An 18,846-nucleotide genomic window follows, 5' to 3' on the forward strand; every position below is an offset into this window, starting at 1 on the left:
GTCAAAGAAGGCACAGACTGTAGAGAGAACGTGAAAGTACACCCACTGTACCATGCCTCTAAACAGGATTTCCTATTACACCACTTCCTGTCCCTGTGCGTCACGTTTTCGCGTGTATATAGAGGCTTCCTCCTGCGATGGCCGGGCACCTGGTTCTGGACTTCAGGATGCCAAATGTCCTCTCCGCAATACTCTGTGTCCTCCGATGTCCCTCATTATATGCACGCTCTGCTGCTGTGCTTGGGTTGGGAAATGGGGTCATTATCCTTGACTGTATTCCATAACCCAGATCCGCTGCAAAAGATTAAAGGAGCAAGTTGTTGTTAGGGCTTGCAACAGGTATGTCATGTAGCATGGCCGTTGATATTTTGAGTTGGTTGTGACTCATATGTGTTTGTGGTATGGTGTGAGTTCCTATCCTTGTGTAAGGTCTCTTCAGCACTGAGTTGTTGGACATGACAATCTTGAGTTTGGCTCAAGGACCTGGGACATATGATTTGGATTCCAAACTGATTGTCAGTAGGTATGTACCATGCATTTTGTAGTGCACCTTTGTAGCAGTGTGCTATCACTAGAGGGGACATGACACATCCTCACAACACAATAGGGTCAGATGTGGTGGCAACATGGTAGCACTACAGAGCCTGGACATCCCATCCATTTTGACATGTGTCATTGCAGATGATATGCGACACTTAGGGCCTTTGAAATTGGTAAGTGACAATGCACAACACGTCTCCAAATTTGGCTGCACTGTCCTGCAACATTTACACTATGCAAGAATGCCCCAGGTGTGACATGTTACTAGGCAACCCTTTGTTGTCCCCTGCGCCAGTTACTCAGATGCAGCTGCGCACCTACACTACCTACCTTGCACTAGTGTACTTAGCTAGCTGCCTTGTGGAGGTGGATGTATCTGTGCAGGAAGGGACACCGCCCTATACATATGCTGTTTTGATGGTCAATTGGTTCATTCTGTGTGTGCAGCAGTATGCAGCATGCATTGGTGGCACAAACATCTGAGTTCAAAGCACAGTCTACTTCCTTATTGCAACCTGCAAACATCACCCCTGGGGTGGTGTTTATTGTTGCCACTGCCTCAGGTTTTAGGTGACGCCTACATCTGAGTTAGCATTGTCATGCAATGTATCTTGTGGTGACAGACCTGCAGCAACACACATTGCACACCTCTACCATGCTACATTCTGCATAGGAGGGTGGCCGATTTACAATGTAGCTTCACATCATTAAAAAATTGTCATCTGCAAAATTGTACATACAGTGCAGGCCATGACAATGGCACTGTGGGCTTTTACCTAGGTCCCTTGGTGATCCAGAGTGTCAGCTAATGTTTGTGGCAGCCATGAGGTGTCCAAGGGTGTGTATCCCATTGTTACAGGATGATCAACATTAATACCAGTGCCTCTCCTATCTTCAAACACATGAATCAGCATTTATACTGTCAACACATGCACAGTGCAGGCTATGGGGTGGAGCTCAGCTACTTAGCAAATGTGTCCCTTGGCACAGTGCATGTGAGGTCAGTGATGTCCTGTATTCTCCTACAGGGCCCCACTATGGCATCCATGATCTGCACTGTCTGACAGTGACTCTGCCCCATGGTGGGCCATTTTTTGTATCTGACTTGTGGGTCAGTAAGTGGTGCATGTGAGGTGGCACTACAGTAGGTGTGGTACCACTTATCACACATCTAACACATTGTATGTGATGGGCATTTATCTTGTATTTCTGTGTGTGTGGGCCAATGCATCAGGCAGATCTCTCTGCACACTACATGTAAGTCAGGTATGTGTTGATGAGATGTAGCTGGTATAGGCAGCCATTGTCTGGTATTTGATGTTTGTTCTGGCAATGATTTGCATGGCATGACTTGAGGGATCTGTGCCTATATGGAACTTACATGACATGGGCATGGTGTATGCCATTGACATGGCTGTGCTATTCTTGGTTTTGTGTACTGTGTGTGAGGTGTAAATAGTAGGCAACCTGTGGGCACTTGTAGTGGTCTGTGTAGTTCTTCTGTTAGCAAATGGTACGTCTGCACCTGTCCTTTACGTGGGGGTGCCTGTCAATTTGTGGGTGTGTTACGTACATGTGTTACGTACATGTGGGTGTATGTGTTTGTGGTGTGCACTGATTGTGCTGTACTCCAGCATGGTGCATATGTGTTATTACCTGCACATCTGTGTTACCCTGGCCATGTGTTAATGTAGTGGTGCATATCTTGTGTGTCCTACAGGCTTGGTGTGTTGTGTGTATATTGCTAGGTTTGTTGACTTACCCACAAGTAGGCCATTTCCATATTGTCCATCCTGGAATTTTTCATTGATCCTGCTGTGCCGGGATATGAAGGCATCATGGACACTCCCAGGATACTTGCCCAAAATGTTTATGAATAGTCCCCGGTGGTCCACTATGGCCTGGATATTAATGGAATGCGCATGCTTGTGATTCCGGTATAGGTGCTCGGTTGCTGCAAGTGGTATGAGCCGGACCTGGGTGCAGTCAATTGCACCGAGCACATGTGGGAATCCATGGATTTGATAATACCCCTGTATGGTCTCCTGCTGCTTTTGCTGGGTGTTGGGGAAGCTGATGTGGAGGGGTATCAGGGAGATTATAGCGTCTAACAACTTTGGCAGGAATGTAGAGGATGATGGCTGTGAGACACCAGCAACTAGGTCACCTGTTGTTTGGAATGAGCCACTTGCCAGCATGTGCAGGACAGTTAGCAGCTTTGTCACAGGTGTTACGTTGTGTGGGGTCTGCGGACTAGCTCTGATTTGTGGCCCAATGAGGTACAGAAGGGGTAGTATGGCTTGTTGCTTCAGTCTGTAGGTCCTAATGATGTCCTGGTCCCTGAGGCCAAGGAGGGTTGTCCTGGTTCTGAAGACTCTCACCTGCCTTCTGCGTTACCTTTGTGGGCCGTATTGTGGTGGTGGTGATTCCTGTAGTTGTTGCTGTCCTCTTCGTCGTCTTGCAAGCTCGATCAGTATCACCTCCATCTTCTCCTGTGGGTTGGTAATGTTGCTTCTGTGTGTTCTCCTTAAGTAGTGATGAGTTTGCCTCATTTTAATGCATGCCCTGACCCAGGCATTACATTTTGACGCAAATCGGTGTTAACGTAATTTTTTGGGTCCGCCTCCCACCCGTGCGTCATTTTTGCCCGGGTGGATAAATATGGCGCTAGAGGGCTAGAGTCATTTTTTGGACGGGAATGCCTACCTTGCATCTCATTGACGCAAGGAGGTTTCACGCATCTGAAAAATTACGTTAACACCAATATTTTGACGCTAGGTGGGTCTAGAACCAAAATATAAATATGGCGTTGAGTTTGTGCTGAATTAGCGTAAAAAAAATTACGCTAATGCAGCGTAAACAGAGTATAAATATGCCCCTATGTGGCTTCCGACGATCATTTATTATTCTTTTTTTTTATTACTTTGGTGCCCCCAGAGCCTTGCCAGGAGACCTGTATGTTATATTTTTTAGTGAAGGGGAAAGCGGACGTCCTCCCCGAGCCTTTGCAGGCCCTGGGAACCCATCCCCCAGGGCAATTTTTTTTTTAATAAGGGGGGTATTGCTGTCCCTCCCTGAGTCACTGGGGGCCCCGGGGACCCATCCCTTGGAGCCTTTTTTAAAATTAAGGGCAGGGGTCAGAGCCCCCTCCCCGAGCCACTAAAAAACCCAGGGACATCATCCCCCAGGGCTAATGCATCCCTCCATTTTTTGGATGGTTTTTTTTGCCCCTGATTATGGAGTCCCAGGGGCCCACTAGAGGCTCGGCGAGGGGGCTGCATGCCCCCTTCCCTTCAAAGAGCCCTGGGGGATCGGGTCCCTGGGTCTCATTAGTGGCTTGGGAAGGGGAGCAGTATGTCCCCTACCATTAAATTTGCATTTGTCCCTGAGGGATGGGGTCCCATGGCACTGAAAGGCTCTGGAGGACGGCCCCACTAATGTCCCCTTTCCAAAAATATAATAGTGAAGACCCTCAAGCCCTGGCCCATCCCTAGTAGTAGTGTATCTTATACTGTGTGTTATGCAAGTTTAAAATAATGACTTATATATTCACATTGGTTTCTGTCACAGGCTATGACCTCGTAGCACTGAAAATACACAAGTCACTATTCTCCACTGGACCAACCAAGACTTAATTTTATGCTTACCGGTTACACACAGATCTCTACAATGCATTATCTAATAAAGGTTTCATAATGTATTATGGTGCATTTCCCACTGCGTAACATTTTTTTATTTTTTATTTACGTTGTGCATTATTTTATATGTAGCTATCTGACGGTGAAACAGAAGACAAACTTACAGAATATTTTGTTTTTTTAGCCACACCTTTGGCCCCGCCCCGCCCCACACTCACTGACCTTTACTTTTTCAATGCACCTCGGCGGCTGGGTGCAGGTCTTGGATTCTGGCGGGGATAGATTTGGATATGTACACTACATATTAAGAGTGGAAATCTACGGGAGTGGGGGCAGATAAGGAGGGAGAGGGGGGTGGCTGGGGCCCTGGATGGTATAGTATGGAATATGCGCGCACATGGTGGATCAGGTGTGTCTACGGCGATGGTTTGTTGTGTGCGAGGGCGCCTGGCGCATGGGTTGTGTTGTGGGGCTTCCTAGTGGCTCTAGTGTGGCGAGCACACTGAGGACACGGCGCTGCCAGAGTTACAATTTACGGGTTTGCAATGTATGAGCGGGGCAGAGGGTCGAGAAGTTGTTTCATTCCGCTAGGACGATCTTGTCCTCTGAGGTGGAAGAGGAGGGAGGCGGCCCGGAGAAGGGAGGCGGGCTCTGTCCTCCCTGACAGTTCGAGCCCTCCTGATAGCGGGGTCTTTGACAGCCCTGGTCACACACCTCCCTCTGGACCTCTCCAGCTCAGCCTGGGCAGTGACCGCCTAGTGAGCTGTGCGCACTGCCCCCTCCGGTGCCTTCCAATGGCGCTATCCTGTCCCGCCCGGGCTGCTGGGAGCTGTGGCGCAGCAGCCTGAACGCTGAGGGGGGCGAGTCTGAGAGCGACAGGCAGGGCAGGTGGGAGAGAGCACAGTGGATGAGAGCGCCTGCCGCCCCAGAGACACCCTGCCAACCCCAGAAACAGTCAGAGACACCGAGAGACGCGCCAAAAACTGTAGGAGACACCACACAGCGACCGAGACACTCAGCCGCGGACCGGAGTTATTGCAACCACAGGGACAGGCTATAGCTCCAAAGAAAGCGTGCAGGACCAGAGGCATCCCGCAGCCACAGAGACAGCCCCCAAACACAGAGAAAGAGACACTCTCATACTCTTGACGCATCACGCGGAGCCAACAACAGTCAGAGACATAGTGCTGAGCCAGGGGCAGGCTACAGTTCCAGAGACATCCTTTAGCGACAGAGACATTCTCCATCATCAGGACAAGGGTAGGACGTGCGATTCCGAGACCTTCCCTTTGGGTGTCTGCTCAGCTCTCCCTGCCTCTGAGAGTGCAGGAGGAAGGGGGTGTTTTTTGTGACATCTGCCTTCTTAACCCTGCGCTCAGTTACTCGCAGCTGCCTTCTATACCGAACAATGAGTGCCTGCTGTCGAAAACTGCCCGCTTAGAGCTGCCTTCTGCATATCGCCGCTCCTCGGCTCAGCCTGCGCCCACTTGAGCCATCCACTGATGCCTGCTGAGGACTTCCTGCTGTCAAGAGTGGCTGTCAGTTCGGCGGTGCCTGCATCTGAGTCGCCTCACTGACACCCGAGCCTGTATGAGCTGCCGCCTGTTGAACGATGCTGCAGAATATTGCCTGTTGTGTCTAAAACATGCCTGCTCTTGCTGGGATTTAACTACTGCCGAGTTAACTGCACTGCTGTTGAACTTTGCTTGCAGCCCTAGCAGCCTGCCTCCACTCCTGAATGGTACTGCTGCCTGCTACATAGACCCGCCTGTTGCTGCTGACAGTGTCTGCTGCTGCGAAGATCCACCTGTTGTGAGCACTCGGGCGAGCTCCCGCCTCCTGCTTCTAAGAACCGCCCGTCGGGATGCTCACGATAACTGCCTCTTTGTACCAGCGATAACTGCCTGTTTCTGCCTGTGAAACCTGCCTGGAAGTGCCTGTGACAGCCCCTGCTTGAGCTGTGGCCGTTCGGCGCTGCTCGGCAGCGGTGGCACCATGTGAGCTTGGGGCTCGGAGCCGCACCATGGTGGACCTGGGCGGCTGCCCCCGGAGACAGATCTGCGAGCCCTCGCTGCCCCCCGCCCTGCTCTGCTGGGCCCTGCTGCTGCTGTGCGCCCCGGAGAGCTCCGCGCTGGCAGACTTCTCAGGTAAGACCCCCTCTGCTTGTCTGCCTGTCCTCTCTGCAGGTGCCACCGGCAGCAGGCAGGAGCGTGCACAACGTTCCGGCAGTGGCGGCCCCAAAACAAGCAAGGGATATACCTCCTAACCCCAGTTAGGTGGTGATAACTGTTCAAATTAGGGTGCAGGTGGCCCTTCTCCCCCCTCGGACTGGTGTAACTGCACCTGTTGCACTGTGAATCGCTACAAGACTTGTGCAGGCATGCCAGAGTCAATTGCACCCCTTATGTGGGACACAGGCAAGGATGCATCTTACATGCAGCTCACTATGGGCACGGTGCAGGCATGACCCTGTAAACTGCATGCTCAGCAGGTGGAAGAACGGTTTCTCATCAGTGGGAGAACAGTCAAGATACAGCAGGCATGCACCGCACTGTGTGCACTCTGTGGCCTTATGCAGTGATCTGCGTGTCCCACATGTAATGGTCGGACAGGCACGATGGAATTGTAAAGGCCCTCTTCGTGGGCGGTATAGCACAGTGTCAGGAGCACAGCACAGGGCGAGCCACACAACACACCAGTGGAGCACAGGCATGGCAGCACCGTACAGGCACACAGGGCGACAGACAAGACACACCAGCAGGAACACAGGCATCTCTGCACCTTACAGGCACACAGGGCTAGCGGCACAGCACACAAGCAGGAGCACAGGCATCTCTGCACCACCGTACAGTCACACAGGACGAGCGGCATAGCACACCATGAGAGCCCAGGTATGGCTTCACCTTACAGGCACTCTGAGTGACCCAAAACACAGCAAGAGCACAGGCATCTCTGCACCTTACAGGCACACAGGGCGAGCGGCATAGCACCATCAACACAAAGAGTATGGGGAACTTAGTGGACAGACCTGTCAGGCCTGTTCAGCTGGTCATCAGATCACAGATGTAGAGATCTAACTTAGGAGTGAGGTATGGTAGTGGCCAACATGTTTCTGCCCTCTCATCTAGCAAAACTGGCCTGGGGCATTCGTCAGTGCCTGGGAGCAAGCGGCTGGGGCAGGGACCTGATTAGGTTCTTATGCAGAATGCTTCCTTTGATGTAAGTGTGACTACAAGGAGCTTCTCCCCCTTATCTTGTAGGGCCACCCATAACTGAGCTAATTCTTAGTTAGGCCCAGATTGTATTATAACGGTGCAGTTCACCTTTAGTTTAGGAAAGGCACATACCCTATATATAGGAGGGATCCCAGGCCCTGACAAATGCCCCAGACCAGTTTGGCTAGATGAATGGGCAGAAACATGTTGGCCATTAGGACTAAGGTGACACTATGAATCATTATACTCAATAGTGCCCCAATTGTGTTTTCAACCTTACCAACAAACACCACTATTAAAGGTGCAAGACACACTGGTAATTTTTTAGTTAATTCTGGCTTATATTTTCACTCCACTTAACACCCACTTTATCCAGAAAGATATTATTTCAGCACTTCCTCGGAGTTCTTTTAACGGCGAGGTTGAGTCCGCCCAGGTGGTACCACCTTACCTAGGAGGGGATAGGTGGTCAAATGATGAAGCATGACACAATAATGTGTGTGAGACCACCTATTCCGTAAGGAGGACCCGACCCCCCCAATAGAACACGGCTACCACTACCATACCTCACGCCTAAAGTAGATCACTACATCTGTGATCTGATGACCAGCTGAACAGGCCTGACCGGTCTGTCCACTAAGTTCCCCATACTCTTTGTGTTGATGATTCTTGTCTCAGGGAGGTAGTATGGGGACCAGATCCTCCCCTATCTCTCTCTGTTTGTAAAATGAGCGGCATAGCACAGCAGGGGAACCCAGGTATGACTGCACCTTACAAGCACTCAGAGCGACCCAGAACACATCAGCAGATACACAGGCATCTCTGCACCTTACAGGCACACAGAGCGAGCGGCATAGCACACCAGGGGAGCCCAGGAATGACTGCACCTTACAGGCACATGGGACGCCCAAAACACACCTGCAAGAGCACAGGCATCTCTGCACCTTACAGGCACACAGAGCGAGCGGCATAGCACACCAGGGGAACCCAGGTATGACAGCACCTTAGAGGCACACAGGGCGAGCGGCATAGCACACCAGGGGAGCCCAGGAATGACAGCACCTTACAGGCACACAGGGCGACTCAAGACACATCAGCAGATGCACAGGCATCTCTGCACCTTACAGGCACACAGAGCGAGCGGCATAGCACACCAGGGGAGCCCAGGAATGACTGCACCTTACAGGGACATGGGACGCCCAAAACACACCCGCAAGAGCGCAGGCATCTCTGCGACTTACAGGCACACAGGGCGAGAAATAAAGCACACTAGGGCAGCACAGGTATCTCTGTATCGTACAGCCACACCCGGTGAACTGTTCACAGAAAAGATGGGACAGGTCAGAATATTCGGTTCCGTGTCCTCCACGCACGACATATTTTAAATGCTTTTGCCAGATTCTCAAAGTTTAACTATAATTCAGTACTTTTTGACACCATGTATGCTCGAGTTATAAGGACATGGGTAAAAACATTAAAAGTTATTCTAAAAAAGGGACCTTAAATGCACCCAAAATACTTAAGATGGCACTGGGTATGTGTATCTGTTTAATAGAGTATTTTATGTGTATTGTATAGCAGAACACCCAGCACTTCAGAACCGTCGTCTGGTTTATGTAAAGGACAGAAGTCGAATTAACAGTTCTATTAGGAGTAGTGTTGCATCAAAAACATGCGTAAAATGTGGCATCCTTTGCTCTGGGATAGCACAGTGATAAAGGTCGCCCTTCTGTACAGGTTTATACTTCGCCATTAAACCTTATGGCCCAGTGGACCTGCACTTTGTATGGGCAACGGCCCCTCAGAGGAATCATGCATTAACTGAAACCCCGCTGCCAGTTCACTATTTCTGCATTTATCAATTATAAGATAAAATAACATGCATAAGGCTTAAATCCTGAGACATTTATTTACCAAAAATCACAGTGTCATCTTCTTCGCTAATGACGGATCCTGATTCAGGGTCACCGCCTGTGTGCATTGACAAGTGCAGATTACAACCGTGTACAATCGCTAGGTGGCAGCACCTTCCGTGGTCGTGAGTTTAGTCGAGGGCTGGCAAAGTGGGAGGGCCAGAGGAGGGTCGGGGGTGGCCATTGGGAATTTTGCAAACACCAAAGTCATAGCTTCCTGGGTGTTGACAAGCATCTTCATGCATATTGCCACTTTATTTGTTCACTTAAACATAGTTTTAAATAAGTTAAAATAAGTGAACTTTTCTGGTAGGCATATTTACTCCTCTACTTGTTTTGCATGTATTTCATCAAAACCTTGCCAGCAACTAGTTTTAAGGTTATCCCGAACCTCCAATTTTTTTTTCTTGTGATTTTTGCCAGTGCATCATATTTAAAAAGCACTTGCAAAGCCAATAGGTGTGGCTGTTGTATAGTGCATGGGAAACAGATTCACACAATAGATGCACTGGCATATATGTACCGTGCAGCACAGGCCAGCTTCCCCACGGACGTTCGTTTTCACAAAGTTCAATAAACATACAGGCACTGATGCACAAAGACAAATATACAAACATTAATGCACACAGCTCAGCAGCTGCACATAAACCTGTGCTTCAGGGTCACATGATAATCTACACCGTGCAGTGCTGGGTGGTGTGTATCTGAGACGCAAAGGTAGATTCACACGAGAAAGTAGGCTTGGACAGAATTTGAATTATGCCAGCATAATCGGAATAATTTTGGTAATTCCATGTTCCTCTTTGCGGAATTACCGATAATTACGCAGTTACTCCATGCTTGCGTAATTGAGAGTAATTTGCGGCTAAATTTCTCACGCCAAGAGCAGATTTAGCAAGCACAACCTGCTGCTCGTTAATCATGTTCTGTTGCAGTTATTACTATTTCTAAGAGCAAAATGCGTCCTTGCATCCGTTTTAGAAGCAAGAGAGCATTTGTTCGCCAAGAAATAGCCATAAATGCAGAATTACTCTTCCCATGTAATTCAAGCATAATGTTGCAGATTTTTTAGGTAATTCCGCATGATTACACTACACAAAATTATGAGAGTGAAGTCCACCTCTACAGGAAAGCATAGAGTGATGTGCGGGAGAGAAGAGCAGGGCTTGGTGTGCACCGTGGGTGCACAGGGTGATGTGCATCAGGAAGCGCATGGAGATGTGCAGCAGACGAGCCCGGTGTGATGTGCACCAAGGGCTCACAGGGTCATAAGGATCTGGAGAGCAAAATATGAGGCGCACTAGAGGTGGAACATGTACTCCTTTATGTCTAATGTACCCCAGCCTGCTATGGAATTGTCTGCTAATGGTACTAATGTGTTGTGCACATGCCACAGATGTTTGTGTTTACTTGGAAAAAATAATAAAGAGATTTATAAAAAAAAGATAGGAACCACATTATAAAAGCATTGAGTGATGCATTTTACGGGAGACCTGGGTGCTGTTCGTAGAGCTCTGGGTCTAGTTCACAAGATGAGCACTGAGAGCTGTGTATGAGGGATTCATTAGGTGATGTACTTATTCAGGAGCACAGCAGTGTGTATTATGTGCAAGGGACACAGTATGATGGCCAGAGGGGGCATCAATGGTGGCCCACCCATTAGGGTGTTGCCCCTTCGTTTTTCCTCGTTCAGTTTGACGCTCTCAAGCTGCACACTTCAGGTTCATGGAGCCTGATCACAAAGATAATTTAGACTTAGGAGTAAGTTTTCTATTTTTCAGTATTCACAAGCTGAGTTTAAATTTACTACAAAAATGTAAGTTACATGTCTCCCCTTGTAAAGCTATTAGCTTACTGTTTTGTGGGTGTGTAAAGCCTCTCCTTAACCCTCTCCCCGATACTCACAAAAGCCCTCCTAATCCTAACCCCTTTTGTAGTAAGTCTGCTACTTTTTCCACCCACTTTCTCCAGTCTCTCTTATTTTACTACTAAAACATATACTTACGTGTGCTGAGACTCTGCAGTCGGGGCAGAGAACTCTGCACACATAACTGTAAGTAATGCAAAGGTATAAGCTCCACATGTAGTTTGTGAATAGCATTTTGTAGTACTAGAGACATAGGCGGTCATTCTGACCGCGGCGGTCGGCGGTCGCCGCCCGCCAAGCGGTTCCCGCCGAAAGACCGCGGCGGCCATTCCGGCTTTCCCGCTGGGCCGGCGGGCGACTGCCAGAAGACTGCCGGCCGGCCCAGCAGGAAAGCCCCTTCAACAATGAAGCCGGCTTGGAATGGAGCCGGCGGAGTTGCAGGGGTGCGACGGGTGCAGTGGCACCGTCGCGATTTTCAGGGCCCTGTTAGGGGGCCCCTGCACTGCCTATGCCAGTGGCATGGGCAGTGCAGGGCCCCCCAGTGCCCCACGGCACCCGTTCCCCCCCATCCTGGTTCTGGCGGTGGACACTGCCAGAAACAGGCTGGCGGGAAGGCGGTCGGAATCCCCATGGCGGTGCTGCAAGCAGCGCCGCCATGGCGGATTCCCTGGGCCAGCGGGAAACCGGCGGGAAACCGCCGGCTCCCCTTTTCTGACGCCGCAGTCAGAATCGCCAAGGAAGCACCGCCAGCCTGTTGGCGGTGCTTCCGCCGCCCTCCGCCATGGCGGTCATGGACCGCCAGGGTCAGAATGACCCCCATAATGCGAAGTGCAGCTTGTGAATTAAGTCATCCAAGAGAAAGTGAGGTAAAATAAAACTGCACCTTTCTTCTTGGCTGCGTCCCCAAGCTTGGCCAAATAAACATGTACATTTTCTGTAGTCAAAGTGCAAAGAGGTGAAACTCTGTCTCACTTCTTTCCAATGGACAATCGCCTATCAGCGTTCACCAGTAGCAAGGCCCAGTGTCACACTGTTTCTGTGATTTCAGGTCTCCAAAGTCATGGAAACTGCACATGAGAGCCCCATGGAAAGGTCCATGGAGGATCAGAGCTTAAGAGAGATCCTAGTGAATGAGCCAATTTGGGTGGGAGGAGGGTGCGTCCGTGCAGGTGGCCAGTGGAGTGTAAGTAAAAATATCCCTTGAATGCTATGTGCCCATGTGGTAAAGTGCATATGTGTGTGCATATGTCTTTACGTGTGCCTTTCAGTATGTTTTTCATATTGGTTGTAATTCTTGGCACTTTAGGGCCACCTATGGCAAGATGGTGCCCACCCTGGGCAAAACTCTAGCTCTGGCACGTTGGTGGTGATTCTTGAAACTTTGTGGCTATCCATAGCAATATGGTGCAAATCTGTGGCCATATTGAAGGTCATTCTGGGTATATTTTAGCTATGGACAGCATGATTTTGCATAATACTGTCCCTGGCTTTTTGGTGGTTAATTCTTGCCATATTAGGGACTGTTAGAAATGGGGTCTCTAGTTGGCAGTCGGTTTGCACCCTGTCCAAGTAGGGACCCTCACTCTAGTCAGGATAAGGGAGATACCCGCTCAGATAACCCCTGCTCACCCCTTTGGTAGCTTGGCACGAGCAGTCAGGCTTATCTCAGAAGCAATGTGTAAAGCATTTGTCCATAACACACAGTAATAAGTGAAAACACTACAAAAGGACACCACACAAGTTTTAGAAAAATAGCCAATATTTATCTATATAAAACAAGACCAGATACAATAAAAATCCAACATAGAGTAAGAAAAATATGAATTCTGCAAAATTTTGTTTAAAACTACAGTTCCTTGAAGTCAATAGCTCCACGTGAGGCTATCACGGCGTCGTGATCAACAAAACCAACACTTCAGGCCAGCCGCGGCATTGCGGGCCAGCTACGGTGTCGGGAAGATCCCACAAACAGTACCTTGGATTTGCAGGGTGTTGTGATCCTCACGGTGAGCTCCGGAGAGCGGCGTCACTGACATCGCGGTGTCGGTTCCGGAGTCGGTGCAGGAGTCGTCGAACCCTTGAGGTCACACGTGTTGCAGATCGAACTCCAGGCTGATGAAGTCAGGTGCGCTGGCGTGGATGACGTCGGGCCTGCGGTGTGAAGTGGGACGATGCGACATGTGGTGCCCACAGGTCACGGTGCAGGCAGCGGCTCGGTGACGGCGTCCAGCGGCATCAGTGTGACCAGGGCTGCGGTGTGAAGCGGGGCGGTGCGATGTGCGGTGTCCACAGGTCACAGTGCAGGCAGCGTCGTCGTCGTTGCTTAAGCGATGACGTCGGTAGGCCCAAGCCAGCAGTGCGGGATGGGATAGTGCTTCGTGACCCTCATCAGCGGTGTCCACAGGCCACGGTGCAGGCAGGATACCTGGTGACGACACAAGAGTTGATGGTGCTGGCGTCGGTGTACCGGGGCTACGGTATGGGATGGGACGGTGCTTCATGTACGTCACGAGCCGTGTCCACAAGCCACGGTGCAGGCAGCAGCGCCGGTGTCAGCAGGAGCGTAGTCGGGGATGCCCAGGCTTCAGTGTGAGCAGGCGATGCCGGAGTGCGGGGCCCACAGGTCGCAGTGTGAGCAGCGGCTTGGTGAAGTCATCTGATGATGGCGTCGGTGAGACCAGGGTCTCGGTGTGAAGCGGGGCAATGCGACTCCGTGTGGCATCGGCAGGTCACGGTGCAGGCCAGCGGCGTCATTGGCGGCAGCGCTGTGGTTTCTCCTCTTGAACAGCACAAAACACACAGTTCCCAGTGCTGCAGGTCGAGGAAACTGAAGTCTTTGGTGTCCCTGAGACTTCCAACTGGAGGGAAGCTCTACTCCAAGCCCTTGGAGAATTTTCTCAAGCAGGACACACAGCAAAGTTCACCCTTTGCACTCTTTTCAGGCAGAACCAACAACTGCAGGCCAGTCCAGCAAAGCAACACAGCAAAGGGACAGTACTCCTCCTTCAGCTCTTCAGCTCTTCTCCTGGGTAGAGGTTCCTCTTGATTCCAGAAAGATTCTAAAAGTCTGGGGTTTTGGGTCTTCTTCTTATACCCAGTTCTGCCTTTGAAGTTGGCAAACTTCAAAGCAAAGTCTCAGGTGTTTGCAAGATCCTTCCTTGTCCAGTCCAGGCCCCAGACACTCACCAGGGGGTCGGAGACAGCATTGTGTGAGGGCAGGCACAGTCCTTTCAGGTGCGAGTGACCACTCCTCCCGTCCCCTCCAGCACAGATGGCTAATCAACACCCCAGCCTCCTTTGTGTCACTGTCTAGTTGAGAGGTGTGAACAGCCCAACAGTCAAACTGACCCAGACAGGGAATCCACAAACAGGCAGAGTCACAGAATGGATTAAGCAAGAAAATGCCTACTTTCTAAAACTGGCATTTTCAAACTAACAATCTAAAAACCAACTTCACTAAAAGATGTATTTTTAAATTGTGAGCTCAGAGACCCTAAACTCCATATTTTATCTGCTCTCAAAGAGAATCTGCGCTTTAATGTTATTTAAAGGCAGCCCCCATGTTTATCTATGAGAGAGATAGGCCTTGCTCAGTGAAAACCGAATTTGGCATTATTTCACTGTTAGGACATATAAAACACACTAGTATATGTCCTACCTTAAACATACACTGCACCCTGCCCATAGGGCTACCTAGGGCGTAACTTAGGGGTGCCTTACATGCAGTAAAAGGGAAGGTTGAGGCTTGGCAAGTAGGTACACTTGCCAAGTCGAATTGGCAGTTTAAAACTGCACACACAGACACTGCAATGGCAGGTCTGGGTCATGTTTACAGGGCTACTAATGTGGGTGGCACAACCAGTGCCGCAGGCCCACTAGTAGCATTTGATTTACAGGCCCTGGGCACCTCTAGTGCACTTTAGTAGTAAATCAAATTTGCTAATCATGGATAAACCAATCAACAGTACAATTTCTATAGGGAGCACTTGCACTTTAACACCGGATAGCAGTGGTAAAGTGCGCAGAGACAATAAACCAGCAAAAACAGACCTAAAAAAAATAGGAGGAAGAAGGCAAAAAGTTTGGGGATAACCCTGCAAAAAGGGCCATTCCCAACAGGGACATTCATGGTATTGTTGTGCATACCATAATATAATTCTGATCCTACATATAGGTAGTAATTCCTGACCTCTTGAGGGCATCCGTGGCATGATGATGCAACCCCTTGGTATTCAACTGGCCCTATCATAATAGTAATGCTCGTCAGTTTGGCACATTCAACGTCACGAGGCTGTGATACATGGACATGTAAGGTTAAAGAAGTCCATATGTGGCTGTAGTATATATGGGTATTTAATGAAAATGATAAGCTGGTGTCTGGGAAAACCCCAAGTTTATGTTTTTCTAAATGGAAAGCATGTACTTGATAACAAAATGTCTGTATTTTTTATAAATTGACAAGTTGAGATTTTGGTACAAGACATTGCAGTTCCAAGTATATATTTAAAGCAGATAGCTGTGCTGTCTGAAAATCTAATCTGCAAGGTTAGAGATACATGTCATCTGCAATAGCATGCATATTTTTTATAACTGGAGCAATGACACTGGTATGTGTCTAGCTCTGCTGTGTACTGCTTGCCGGTTTGAGTTTTGTGTATTTTTTTAGCTTTCCACCATGCCCCTTCTAAAACATTTTCACAGTAATACATGATTGAGACTTAGTTTGGAAGTGGCAGTGAAGAAAATTTAAAGAAATGAATTGCAGATCTGCACATTGATGCTATGGTAAAGCTAGGGCACAAGGGAAACGTAATTTTCAGAACTGCCAGCATCTCCCAGGAGTTTTTAGACACTTTGAGCCTGATTTAGATCTCGGCAGAGGAAATAATCCATCACAAACGTGATGGATATCCTGTCCGCCTTATTACGATCTCCATAGGATATCATGGGATCGTAATAAGGCAGACGGCATATCCAGCACTTTTGTGATGAAGTATTCCCCTTCGCCAAGATCTAAATCAGGCCCTTTGGAATGGAAATTGGGTATAAAATGCACAATTTCTCCTCCATGTTCTTGAAATTATCTTACGGTAGGCAAACACAAAACACTCTTAGAAATTTTCTTAGTTGGCACACCATGAAGGAACTGGAATATTTTATGAGTGACATTTCAACACCTATGGCTGTGTAGGAAACTGGTGTGAAAAAATATGCTTCAAAATACACTGTGTATTTTCCAACATTGTCTGGTAGGATAACCCCCAAAAACCTCTCGAGACACTGAGACAGTGCAGCTCACTCACTTGCTGTATTTTAGGGCAGATGCTACACACCACCATTTTCAAAGTTTACCAGCCACAATGTAGTGATCTGCAAATGGGGGCCCCAACAATAATCACCTTTTCACCCTCAGACAGTCCTGGGTTTTTGATCATCAGCAAAATACCAGATCCTAGAATTCAAAGTTCTGTTGATTAAAAAACATTAGAAACTGAAGGTGTCACACTTGACAATGGCCTCTTGACAGCTATTAATATCAGAATAGTATAAAAACCTTCATTTTCATCAATCTGTACTCAGCAACTCTAGCAGGCTTTGCTGGTTTAGATGTATGGGATGTGGCCCAATTTATACTTTGACAGATGGAGTAATCTCTATTGGCTTGGCGGAGGACTTAACATCCCCCGGCCAACACTGTTCTGCCCTCCAAATTTAGAAATGACTGCCAAGTTGCCAGTAATTTCTAAGGCATTGCTAGGAACTGCCATAACAGCGGATTCGGTCAGTGCTGTTTACAGTTTGGTAAAGTGCTTCCTCAACATGACTCAACCCTGCACCAAACTATTTTGTTTTTTATTTTCAGAAAGAAAATCGTAGGATTCTCTTTTTGAAAATTAAAAATATAATGCTCCCCTTGCCATGAGAGTTTTCTCCAATGGCGAGCGGAGCATTTAGCAGTTTTCACTTCCTCTTACAACCAGTTTTTTCCTGGCAGCAACGGACAGTGAGAACTGACCTCTCTAAATCCACCCAACTAAATTAGGTGGGAGGAAGTAGAGGTATGCCTCAGATGGCCCTGACTCTGTAGGGCTGTTAGAGGCATTTAATCATGGCAGAGATGGAGTATTCTCCACCGTGCTTAAACCTAAGGTCCGCCCACATATACATTTGGCACATGGACCATTATCTCAATGATATAAATTGCCCCCTTAATCATCTGATTAAAAGGCCAAGTTTTCATTGGAAATTTGTCCAATGTCTATTTTTATCCATTGAGTTATTAAGGAGTACATTACTGTTACAGAATAGTTAAAGACATATTCTGTTTTCTGGTATACTTTGAAAGTTGTGACCAGAGGGGCCACACCCATCTTACTTGCTTAGATCGGTACAAGACTGTTTGAACTGGAACTTCTTCAGGGAGTTACAATCAAGCAGGGTAATTTGGATGAGGAAGAGGTAAATAAGAAGCAAGTTGCCATTTAGGCATAAGCTATGAGTTTTTATTGTGACAGGGTTGCAAAGGCATACTTGAGTGACACACTTTTGAAATTCAAGAGATGTGTTTTTGTTTTTGAAGTCTTTAGAAAATTCTGCTATGGCCTTAATTGTAAGATATTTAGGGATTTAATAGTGATAAGGAAACATATTTTAAAGAAGCCTATCCTCTGCCTCCCTATCGCTTGCCCACACTCCACGCATCAACTCAAGCAGAAGTGGAGGGCGTGCCTTATCCCACTTAGCAGCAAAACCTGCAACAGCCTCCCTACACATCTCCAGACCATCACCTTTCATCCAGAATTCCGTAGAGCCCTCAAGACCTGGCAATTTGAATAAGCCTCTGAGACCTGCAAGCACCTGGATACCCTTGAGGGTGGTTAGTTGATCTTTACAAATCCTGTTTGATTGATTGAATAAGCGGTATATATGTCACAATTATTTGGGGAGGAATATTCTACTGTGGAACACCGACTAATCAATGTATAAGCAGGATTCGAAAAGCTGCAAAGCTGGATGGCTGCTGGGACAGATGCATTGCAGCAGAAATTTTATAAGTCCTTCAGAAAGGAAGTATTTAAGGTTGACCTCAGGGATTGACAACTATGCAGACATCACTAACTCTTGGAATTAAACCAATTTAGTGTTAATGCAAAAGGTGTAGTTCATATAATCTACTTCACAAAACAATACAGATGCCTAAGGCATGGAATCCTACTCTGGAAATGGGCTGATAACACCCCCCCTATGTGCTAGGTACATGGGTTTCATGAAGGGGTACAAAAAGGCTGATATTTCCAAAAGGGATCTAGCTGGGTTATCCAATGCAGACCACTATTTAGTGCAACATACATATGGGGTCTAAATGGCCATGTGATATCCAGTCCACACGTTAACCACACGTCATACATAGGCTCACAGACACACACACAAACACGTTTCATGCATGTGCCACACATAATGACAAGAGGCTGGGCAGACTATTTACTATGGAGAGCTGGTAGGCGGTTTCCTCACAGGCATATAGGTAAAAAGCCATGTGTTTCTGAATTATAATCTGTATACCTCCACTACCTGGCACTTCAAAGCCTGGTTTCGGGGGCCAGTAGACACCCTCATTACAAAAGGGGAAACTTTTGTGTCCCCCTGGCACAAGAGCCGGCAAATTCCAAAAC

The 18,846-nt window shown here is 48.2% G+C and overlaps 1 protein-coding gene across 1 annotated transcript in view; it reads left to right on the top strand.

Moving 5' to 3' along the window:
* The first annotated feature begins 4,811 nt into the window (after positions 1-4,811).
* Positions 4,812-18,846, top strand: part of EVA1C (eva-1 homolog C) — a 350,955-nt gene continuing 336,920 nt past the window's right edge. Inside the window, exon 1 of the mRNA XM_069204028.1 lies at positions 4,812-6,325. Within this exon, the coding sequence (XP_069060129.1) occupies positions 6,202-6,325 (124 nt within the window). The 5' untranslated portion in view covers positions 4,812-6,201. The remainder of the gene's footprint in view (positions 6,326-18,846) is intronic.

This window comes from Pleurodeles waltl, chromosome 8 (assembly GCF_031143425.1).
Source record: "Pleurodeles waltl isolate 20211129_DDA chromosome 8, aPleWal1.hap1.20221129, whole genome shotgun sequence".
Lineage (NCBI taxonomy): Eukaryota > Metazoa > Chordata > Amphibia > Caudata > Salamandridae > Pleurodeles > Pleurodeles waltl.